The sequence below is a fragment of the Pundamilia nyererei genome, unplaced genomic scaffold (genome assembly GCF_000239375.1).
Source record: "Pundamilia nyererei isolate P.nyererei 1_Seehausen unplaced genomic scaffold, PunNye1.0 scaffold00158, whole genome shotgun sequence".
NCBI lineage: Eukaryota > Metazoa > Chordata > Actinopteri > Cichliformes > Cichlidae > Pundamilia > Pundamilia nyererei.
This window is the reverse complement of record NW_005187559.1, coordinates 148,808-159,802: the sequence shown is the minus strand read 5'-3', so window position 1 is coordinate 159,802 and position 10,995 is coordinate 148,808. Positions and strand designations below refer to the sequence as shown.

General features: G+C 40.4%; 2 protein-coding genes across 6 annotated transcripts in view; one reads left to right on the top strand and one right to left on the bottom strand.

Annotated features, from left to right (window-relative positions):
* lmx1al (LIM homeobox transcription factor 1, alpha-like) overlaps positions 1 to 8,262 on the top strand; it is a 15,571-nt gene extending 7,309 nt beyond the window's left edge. The window contains exons 4-9 of one of the 2 annotated variants that reach the window (XM_013913886.1): positions 4,933 to 5,165; positions 5,591 to 5,754; positions 5,893 to 5,970; positions 6,053 to 6,173; positions 6,250 to 6,432; positions 6,559 to 8,262. In XM_013913886.1, coding sequence (XP_013769340.1) covers positions 4,933 to 5,165; positions 5,591 to 5,754; positions 5,893 to 5,970; positions 6,053 to 6,173; positions 6,250 to 6,432; positions 6,559 to 6,716 — 937 coding nt within the window. In that variant the 3' untranslated portion in view covers positions 6,717 to 8,262. The remainder of the gene's footprint in view (positions 1 to 4,932; positions 5,166 to 5,590; positions 5,755 to 5,892; positions 5,971 to 6,052; positions 6,174 to 6,249; positions 6,433 to 6,558) is intronic. The other variant, XM_005745350.1, reaches the window with a different exon arrangement.
* Positions 6,396 to 10,882, bottom strand: chchd5 (coiled-coil-helix-coiled-coil-helix domain containing 5). Of its 4 annotated transcripts, none has more exons than XM_013913889.1 (5): positions 10,757 to 10,882; positions 10,424 to 10,564; positions 10,169 to 10,320; positions 9,920 to 10,002; positions 6,396 to 6,427 (listed from the first exon to the last, which is right to left on the bottom strand). In XM_013913889.1, coding segments are annotated over exons 1-4 (324 nt in total). In that variant the 5' UTR covers positions 10,759 to 10,882; the 3' UTR covers positions 6,396 to 6,427; positions 9,920 to 9,973. The 4 variants fall into 4 exon arrangements, with proteins under 4 accessions (XP_013769343.1, XP_013769341.1, XP_013769344.1 ...); XM_013913887.1 differs by lacking the exon at positions 6,396 to 6,427 and adding an exon at positions 8,282 to 8,526; XM_013913890.1 differs by lacking the exons at positions 6,396 to 6,427; positions 10,757 to 10,882 and adding exons at positions 8,282 to 8,526; positions 10,693 to 10,721.
* Positions 10,883 to 10,995: the final 113 nt, after the last annotated feature.

The following is a 10,995-nucleotide window of genomic DNA, read 5'->3' as shown; positions in this document are numbered from 1 at the left end:
TAGAAACCAAACCATGACAGCGTGAGGGTGGAGGCAGAAATCTGAGCAATTTTAGGTTAAATAACTGGAAATTTCAGCTCAGAGAGAGTAAGGTTTATAGCTCATTGTTGGTGAAGGCAAATGTAGCTTTTCTGCTCTGGCTGTACATCATATACACATGCAATGCTCAAAAGTTGAAGTACTTCTCTCTCACCTAAGAGTCTTATATTAGCTACACCTGCAGCTCAACAGATGATGTTTGGAGGTTTGCCAGATGAGAATAAAGTGCGGATGGATGGGTTTTTGAGCTTTGATGGTGTGCTGTTGAAAAACAGTCTGATTTGATGGCATAAATGAAAGAGCATCAGGGAGAACTGTCACTGATGGAGAAAGGGTTCAAAATGGGTTAAAGAAGGAAAGGACAAGGTGTGGGAGAGTTTTAAGGACAGAACGGCTTCAGACCAGGGCAAATTTTTGTCTGTGTATGTGTGTAGATGGTGATGGTGGTGGTGGTGAGGGGGTGATATTGCCACTGTTTTTGCATAATGTGAGATGAGACCCCATCATCTTTCCTCCCCCACAACAATTTTATAACAGACAGCTAATAAATGTTTCATGGCAGAACAAGCTGCTCGCCTCAGCTTTATTAAATCTGAGATAATAAAAGCAGAGAGGGAGAGGAAAAAAGAGAGTGCGAATAGGGGGTCGCACCAGAGAGGGAGAGATAGGGAGATCGGCGTAGACTTCTCGCAAATCGACCGGCTGTATCTCCTGTTTCTGGGGCAACGGGTCCCGCTGTCCCCCGCCACCCCCTCCCCGCTGCTTCCCGCTCCGCCAGAGACAGACAGGAAATGAGAAACGGGCAGACAGGATATTGCGTTCTGGTGGCCTGGGGATTAACTGTTTTATCTAAACTAACACACACCCACTCACTCACACACAAACACACATCTATATCCTGACACATAGCATTCATTCTTGGTAGCATCAGGTGTAACTCACAGCCACACACCCAGAGACACATATCATGCATGCAGAGACCATGCACATCGTGCAGGTATTTGGTTGTTACTTTACACAGGAAAAGTCTTGAATATTATATACATCAGTGCTGCTCTGATGTAGAGCTGGTCATTACCAAGATTTACTGCAAGAGTCACAACATGTAACTTTATAACTGTGGGACTGCCTCAGTGTGCACAAATACCTCTAAAGATCTATTCTATGTACTGTTGGCCCTTGTGTCCGTTGGATAGCAAGTATTATATACATGTTGCACATTTTTAGAGCATGCATTGACCTTGTTACTGCACTGATGCATGGATGGACGTGGTGCACAGATGCAGCATCTGTCACCGTTTTATTGATGTTTGTACCCAGGCACCTTATCTATGTTTACACTAACTGTGCATATTTGTGTTTATGTGTGCATGCGGCTGTATATATATCCGTGTGTTTGTATGCATGACTTTACTATATATATCTATATCTATATCTATATCTATAGATATATATATATATCTTTAAACCTGTGTATTTCTCTATGAGAGTGTGAGTGAGTGGTGGCAGGGTAGCAAGTATCGTGGGGAATGCTGGGAGATTTTAATAACACAGAAGCAGTGCAGGGAGATTTAATAAAAGGAGATGATGTGATTACTGAACCCTGGCTCTGAGCCATTTTGCTTCACAGAGCAATATCCGCCAAAAGTGCACACACACAATTCCACACACACAGACACACACACACAAACGCACACACTCCACACACATCTAAGAAATTGATACTAAACAGAATACAACTTAAAACTAAGATTGATGCATATCATTTGTACTTTTTGCATCTGTAACGTGAATCTTCTATTATACCTTCATTGTCGCACACTACGGTCACATATGTGGGAATCACAAGCTAGGACATCTAAACCTCTGCTTATCACACCTTGTGAGAAAGAGATCCATCTTAAACTATAGGTCAAAAATCAAAATGAGTGACAATGGTGGTGGATCCTTGGTGGTGAAAGTTAAATTTATCTAAGTTAGGTTCTTTTGGTCTTGGTGACCAAAAGACCAAAGCTTAGTGCAATAAGAGAAACTCCTTAAAAAGAGAGTTAGTATAACCAAACCTGTACCTGTATAAATATTCATCAGTTATGAAAGCAAGTGCAACAACTGCAGTTGCTCTGAGACACATACATATTTATGGAATGATTGTATTGCAGACCAGACAATGTCATGCTTGTCACAGCTCTCAGGCAAAACAATGCCACATGACACAGCTTAGGGAGGTGATGAAGATTGTGTTGTGATGTTTGTATGCCTAGGCTCTGCAATAAACAAAAGGGAAAGACCTGATTATACCAATACTTACAATGCAGCACCTTTTTCTGCCTCTCTACACTTGATCTCGTAATCAGTGAGCTTGTAATTAGCCATGCCCCGTAACCCCTCCAAAATCCATGGCATTGAGCATAAAGTTGCCTAGAGCCAGTCTTTATAATGTTTTGTACATCACACGCTCTAAAGGTTGATCATTACCTTCAGCCTCCTGTGAGCACTTGCAACTCTATTCTACGCATTCGCGCATATATCATATTATTACTTCATTAAAGTAAAGCTGTCTAAATCCAAAGCAAAGAGGTTTTTTTAAACTATCTGTTCGCTTAGCTTTCAGCACAGCTGTTCCTTAATATACATCAGCTGTCTGACTTCTAGTTTTCACTTTTTTGAATTGTACACATTAAAAAGTTAAAACAAAATTAAGAACATAAATAACTATGTAACACCCAACATACCAGAAAAAATACAGATATTAACCCATACCATAGAGACTTATTATTTTTAATGATTTAAAATAAAGAACTCAAGATGAATTTGACAAATTTACTCAAGCACTGGAACCTGGGCTGCATGTGTGGCCATGTTTGACTAGAATGTATAAATCCTGTAAAGTTAAATTCACCTTAATCGTATGATTGCTCTTTATCCGTCATGCCCGTAGTGATTTTTTGGAAGCTGCACCCTGGTCAGGCCCATGTGTGAATGATACTTCTATTAGAGGGATTATGCTGATCTACTTACAGACCCCCCTCTGTGGCAGTTGCCCCAAGTTTCCTTTATTTGCCATGTTGAGTAAATTCCTACCGTGCTGTGTACACCCCTGATTAGGGAGTGTGGGACTTAACCACCAACCTCATCAATCTTGTGTCAAGCAACCCTGACGATTCTGTTTTGTTGTTTTTTGTTCCCAATGAAAGGACGTATTTGAAATGCTGAGAGTGAGGCTGTGCAGAGCGGTGTGATGATTGCGCCCTTTTGTAGCATGCATGTTCTGTACCACATGTTATGATTGACATGTGCGTTATTGCAGGAATTTTACAGTGGAAGCATCTTTCTAAAATGCAATGTAATGTTACTGTGACTAAGTAATTTAAGCAACATTTAGTCAAACACAAGGTCCTATCATAATAGTCTTTGTATGGTTGCTTATAGGAGTATTGTGTTTGCTTTATGATGTTAAGTTAGCGACACTGTCATTTGGGGATATTTGGGGAGCGTTTGGCAGATGGATTGAGAAAGATTAGCTGTAGCAGCTGCGTTTGGGACAGAATCACAGATTAGGAGCTCTAATGTGCAGACCTGGCTCCTTCTTTACTCTCCAGATTTGGGCAGCAACACCTTCCTATCACTCAGTCAGGGAGCGTCAACACTTCAGGCTTCATCCCTTCTTCCCCCCATTCCCTCCCTTCCCATCCTCCCTCCTTTCTTAACAGGGTTTGTGTTCCATTGTGCTGCTATTTCTGTATACATCAACCTTTATCTGTTTCACACCCATGTTCAGGCTTCCTCGTAACTTTTCCCACTGAAGAATTGTAATGACGATCAAGAATATTTCCTAATCATAGATGTGTTGCACCACTGCTTTGATGATATGGTGAATGTGAGTAACTATCCAAATATATATATACTGATACTCGGTGGGTGAGTGTGTGCAAATGTGGTGATGGTGTGTGTGTGTGCGTGTGTGTGTGTGCGTGCATATGTGCATGTGTGTGTGTGTGTGTGTGTGTGCGTGCGTGTGCGTGCATAAGTGAGAGGAGAGAGATTAACCCCATGCTATCCCCAATCCCTGGTTATGAGTTTACAGCGTCTGTCTGGCCATCTCACTGTTTAAACAACAATCTAATTAATCCTGTCTTTATTAGTTTCAGTGAACTGGGGAGGCAGGCTGGGAGGGCATGAGGGAGAACTGGGAATGCTGGCAGAAAGTACTGAATACTGAGGAGGGAAGGGGAGGAAACCAAGTGCAAGAGCAGGGATTTGAGAGGAATTTAATGGCATAGATTTGGGCCCTGTGAATAGAAATAGGGATGTGCAAGAGATTGTCATGTGGGAGAGAAAGTTAGGGGTTGTAACATAGCACAGGAGGAGAGATGGGGGGACAAAAGAAGGAAAGTGGTCATGGGGAAAAGTAATAGACCTGAGAAAGACTGTTTTAAGCTTTATTCACTGAGTTAAATACATAAATTGTGGGCAATATATGGACAGAGTGGAGTTCACTTCACCAAGGAAATCTTAACATTTAAGGATTTAAATGGGGAAAAACTCTCCACAGACATCTTTTTAAGAAGCTAACTACTGCCCCCTACTGTGAGAATGTTAAAAATAAAAAACAATGTAATAATACAGACTACTGTAACCCATCTAACAGATGTTCACCTTGTTGCACTGTGAATTGGGTAATGCTTATAGGACCTTTAATTAAGAGACTATGCTAATCTCCAGAATCATTGGCGCTAAGGGTAAATGTGTCAGAGCTTCTTGTTTGTGCTGCCATCTTTAATTAATTTACTTCTTATTCTAAGCTGCTAGACTGTTATCATGCCATGTTTCACAGTTTATGGATGTATCCATGAAAATATAAGCCCACGTGTGTATGTTTCTGTGCCCCTCCAGGCTTTTTGTAAGAAAGTGCAGTGCCTGCTTGCAAGTCATTGGACGTTCTGAGCTGATAATGCGTGTGCTAGGCCAGGTATACCACCTGGGCTGCTTCAGCTGCTGTGAGTGTGAACGTCGGCTGCAGAGAGGTGATGAGTTTGTGCTGAAAGAAGGCCAGCTGCTCTGCCGCATGGACTATGAAAAGGAGAGGGAAATGCTGGCTGCCATCAGCCCTACACCAACTGAATCAGGTAAAGCAGGTTTCTTCGGAGGATACATAATAAAGGTCAAAATTACTTTTCTTGGGGAAATAATCTTTCTTTTTACACTCATGCCTTTAGTCAAAATCAATCATTTTCATCCCCTTTAAATGAGTAAACAGTATTTGAAAGAAAAACCTTAATATTTAAGCCAAAAGCAGTTTCAAGAAAAAACAAAAAAGAAAAAAGTTTCAAGCTTCTTCCTTTTTAAAAATTTTAAATGAAGGCGCGATTATTGAATTTCAAATAGTGAGAATAGTTTTCAGCAGTATGTTGAAAGTAATTTAAGCAGTACCATTTTCTTCCATGAGAACGAACAAACTGTTACTGTAAACTACATGGAAAATATTTGTTTCAAATGTCACTGTTTGCAGAGCATTGTTCTGATTGTGCTATTGTTTACTTAACTTGCTCAGTAAAAAGTGAGGATGAGGATGGTGGAGGAGGCTCCGGAGGAGGGAAAGGCGGTGATGAAGGCAAGGAGCACAAGCGTTCAAAACGTCCACGCACTATCTTGACCACACAGCAGCGGCGTGCTTTCAAGGCCTCCTTTGAAGTGTCAGCCAAACCATGCCGTAAGGTGGGTTGTTGGTCTTGTCAGTATGCCACAAGATACTCCTGGTCATGCTTTCCAAACTTCATTTTTCAAGGGTATGGCTGCTGTGTTTGGCACTGTGAAGTTAAGATTTTTAAAACAATTAAAAACTCTATCCTCTAGGTGAGAGAGACACTGGCTGCAGAGACTGGGCTGACAGTGCGTGTTGTTCAGGTGTGGTTTCAAAACCAGAGAGCCAAGGTAAGACTTTATAGTTTTCCTAAAGGCATGCTCACAAAAGCACAAAGAGAAAATTTGTACACCGTGTGCTTTTGTGCGTCAGATGAAAAAGTTAGCTCGCCGACAGCAACAGCAGCAGCAGCAGCAGCAGGAACAAGAGCAGCTGGGAGGCACCAGGAGGGGACCGAGCAGAGGGGGCCGCCAAAGCAATGACGACAGCGAGGGTAAGAGCTTTGAGTACCAGTACAAGATCAAGAAGGAAAGAAAAAAAGATGGAAAGAAAGACTGGTATGGTTAAAGTTTTGGGCGTTTTGAATCTTTATATAGATGGATCTAGTACCCATGGCATGGATGGGATGCTGGGATATCCATCTCTGCCACGTCAGCAGCTCCTTGCTCTGGACCCCAACATTTATGGTGGAGAGCCATTTCGACATGGGCTTACACCACCTCAACTGAATAGCGAGCAGCTCCACTCCTATGGTATGACAGAAAGACAAAGATAAAAGTTACAAAAATAAAATAACTTGCTTTTACTTTTTTTTTTCTTGCTCTCACTAAAAACTCTTTCACTTCAGCTGTCCACACTCTCCTTCCTTTTGACTGCAGACTCAGAAACAGTGTTCCATGACCTGGACAGCGATGGAAGCCTTGGTCACCTTGGCGACTGCCTCTTAGCAACAGGGGAGGGCGGTCTCCTGGCAGGGCGAGTGGGAAATCCCATCGACCGTCTGTACTCCATGCAGAACTCTTATTTCACCTCCTGACCCTTATAAACTGTCACTCTTTCCCCTCCTGTTTCACCTTTCACCTCAGAGATGCAGCTAATGGAGTCTGTCCATCAACATGCCTGTGGGACCATTCTCCATGAAACACCCTACAGCCAAACACATTTACGAGCTTTTATCACAGGCTAACATCAATTAGACATAGTTAGTCATAATATCAATTTGCAGCAGATTAACATAGTGATCCCACATCTTTCCCAGATAAGAATCACATGCTGGAAATACAGACACTGTAAATGTCCAAGATAAAGGACCTCAGTTTACTCTGTTGTATTTATGTAATGTTTAATGAAAAATGCTTCATGGCACTTTCCAACAAAAAAAAATTAAAACACTTATACCTATCAATATGTATATCACGAATTACAGATGATAATTGGTTGCTGAAAGTGAATTCATCAATCAAATCACATATAATTAGCAGTCTTGGCAGCTGATGGGCAGCTGAGGGTTTAAATTAAATTAGTATATTGCATTACTTTTTGTTTTGTTTTGCCAGGACTAGAGTAGTTATTGTGTGAATGACTGCAGCGTATACAGCACTGTATATGGATTGGAGTACACTTTTGCTCTCAGGTTAGTGTGTATGTTTGTGGAACCTGAGCCACAACTCAGGATATTGTGCTGGATAGGATGACAATTTAACTTTCCCAATGACTTGAAGGACAGAGATTGCAAAGAAATTCTGTGAAAAATTATTTCAAACTATATCCTTGGTTTTTCATACTGCATGACTGGTAAAATATGGACCAAAAAAAGTGGGTTTTTTTGGCATTTAGCTATAAACTCTACAGGGTCATTTGAGGAGCCTTATGCGGAAACAGGGTTGTTTAAGTGGTTATCGTTTTAGTTTTCCTTTCTCTTTTATAATGTGATCACTCAAAAACAGTGCAGTAAATTTCAACTCTTTGGTATATAATTTCCCAAATGAAGGATACTGGGTACATGAAGGTACTCCAAATGTAAATGTGTGTATGACTGTGTTATAATTAACTGTTGTAGTCACAAACTGTAATAATTTCCTTCTCAGAAAGTCACATTAGGTAGGTATATCGTATCTTCTTATGTGATAATCAGCAAATATTTAAACTGTAGCATGATATTTATGTGCCACAAGTAGGTATGAAGAAATAGCCTCCAAATTCAAGTGTTGCAGAAGGCATCAGGATCAGAATCATGAAGTGGTGCAGAATAAAATAGGATTAGGGTGAAACTCTTTTCATTTAGAAGCCAGTAATTGGCTACAGCCTGTGACATTCCTTCCTGACATTATGTTTGACTCTGATAACTGACTCATGGTGTTTTTAAAGTGATAATATTGTGAATGTAACTTATTTGTGCAGTAGATGAGTTCTTATCTTACTTTTTTGATCAGTGACTGCCAGGTGATGTGCTTTGAATGTAATGTTGCCGTATCTTCAATACAATCTGCGGTTTCGTCTTTGAACAACACTTGGCTTCTTTGTCCTAAATACAATAAATGATGACGCATTTATCACTTGCTCAAATGGTATGAAACAAAGATGCACTTTAAAAGCAAGGAATCAGTTTCCTCTCAGTCTTTCCACTCAAAACTTTAATAACTCAACCAGAAAATGTCTGTTCTGCTTAGTGGTCACAGGGTTCATAACTCAACATCCTCCCTCTGTCTCTTTCAGTAGTCCCACTGATTAGAGCTGGACAGCCTTCTCCTTTCTTCCCAGACTCCCTATTGCTCAGTCACTGAGTAGCCAGGATAGTTTGTGTGGGAGCAATACATTCCAGTTTAATATTTGACTCTGACTCAGACCTGAAGAGGGCACGGGTGGGAGGAATAGGCACAAGAAACAGAAACAATAAGAGGATGACAACATCAGAAGAGTATTAGAAGTCTAAGGTCATTTTTTTAATGAAACTGTTCAATAAATCAGTACACACCTGACTTTCTCACATTCAGAGACATAAATCTTATTTTTAAATCATAAAACTTACATGAGAAATTAGGGAATGACACAGCAATTAAATACTTCATGCAATCATGTAACCCACAGTACTAACGCAAATTTAAATAAATACAGTGTTGTTAAAAAAATATTTGCCCACTTCCTGATGTTGTCTTTTTTTTTTTTTTTTTGCATAATTGTCACAATTACATGTTTCAGACTATCAAACAAATTTAAGACAATAATCCAATAAAGAATAAAATACACTTTGTAAATTATTTAAATTATTTAAGGGGGAAAAAGCTATCCAAACTCATGAAAAAGAAACACGAAAAAGTAATTCCTAACATCATAAAATCAACACACTATTTCAGAAGTAGAACATCCTACCAACAGTCATCCATGGTGGTGGTAGTTTGGTGGTGATGTTTTGGGGCTGCTTTGCTGCTTCAACACCTGAACGACTTGACTGATGGAAGCGTCATCAAGTGCACATCAAATTTGTCTGACTCCATTACCCAAGAACCTAATCAAGCACATTTGGTTTATGCATGAGGACAGTGACCCCAAGCACACAAGCAAGTGTGACCTTACAAAAAAAAAAACAAAATGAAGACTTGGAGTGGCCTAGTCAATAAGGTGCTTTGGCATGACCTTAAAGCAGGTCATTCATCCTTGAAAACCCTGCAGCTCGGCTGAATTAAAATGAAAGACTTATTGCCAGTCATTGCAAACCCTTGATTGCAATTCTTGCTGCCAAAGGTAGCACAATCAGTTATTACATTTAGGCTTTTCAGCTAGGGTTAGGTAGGTTTAAATCAGGGGTAGGCGACTCCAGGCCTCGAGTGCCAGTGTCCTGCAGGTTTTAGATCGCACCCTGGGTTAACACACCTGAATCAAATGATTAGTTCATTACCGGGCCTCTGGAGAACTTCAAGAAATGCTGAGGAGTCATTTAGCTCTTTAAATCAGCTGTGATGGATCATGGACACATCTAAAACCTCCAGGACACCGGCACTCGAGGCCTGGAGTTGCCTACCCCTGGTTTAAATGATGATTTAACAAAATAAATGATCATTTAAAAACTGCATTTTGTATTTACTCAGGTTATCTTTGTCTAATATTAAAATGATGATGATGGTCTGAAACATGTAAATGTGATAAATATGCAAAATAAAATTAGGAAGTAGGAATTGGGAAGTATTGTATTCTATCAGCCACTGTACATACATGTCTGGAATACATTTGAAACCAGCCCACCTGGTGGCAGTGGTGTAGATACAGGTTTTTTCTGGTAATGGAGGACATCCTGTGCTAAGATGGTTGAGATACTGGATTTGTAGCTGGAAAAGATAAAAATAATCGTTTGGTATGTTGGCAACTAAAGCTTATGCAATGTTATTATTATTTTTGCAAACATTAGTGTCTTCAAAATTTGTTTTATATTATGATGCATGAAAAACCAGCATGCACAACCTGTTTCCATAAAAAACACACTGAAAAACGTACCCACTCCACTGAGGTCGACTGTCTCTGCACAGCCCAGAAAGCTAGCCACATGTGGCGAGCAGGAGACAGGTTGTCCCTGATGTTCTCTCAGGCAGCGCTCAAACTCCACAAACTCATTGGAACACTCCTGCCTGATCTTCTGGATGACTGGGCTTAACATAGTTAGGGGTTAGATTAAAATACGCCTGAAAAATATTTACAGCAGGATGCCAGAATCACTCGAGTAGGAATGACAGAACAAATAAATGGACTTACTGTGATGATGTACATTGTGCAACATTCATCTTCAGCTCGTGACACTTCTGCTGCCATGTTGATGGATTGGAGGCTACACATAACCCATACGCTTCCATTTCTTTACGGCAGTACTTTGCAGTTATATCCATAGCAGCCTGCCTGAAAGGTGACAGATTTATTTAAACCAGTGCGTGAGAACAGATAAGAACTATCACTCCTGTGTGCAGTAAATTCAACACGATAAAGTACTTTTCTGGAGGATGCAACAAATACTTGTAATTAGTTACATTAGATTCTTTATCGAGGAAATACAACGTGTACATTGTGTAACTGATTATTTAAAATTCTTACATGTTGCTTCTTTTATGGTGTTTGAAACGAGGACGCTAATCAGCCAAGGTTACACCACCACTACTTCTGCATGTGGAGCCATGCCTGGACAGGAACGCCAATGTATAATCTTATTGGTTCAGGATTGCATCAGTCACACACTCTGGCTACGCCCCTACAGTGACGTCACTTTCCTTAAAGGGGAAAGCCACTTGCTCGATTAACATGCAAATAAAGTCTACATTTTGCCAGATACACCC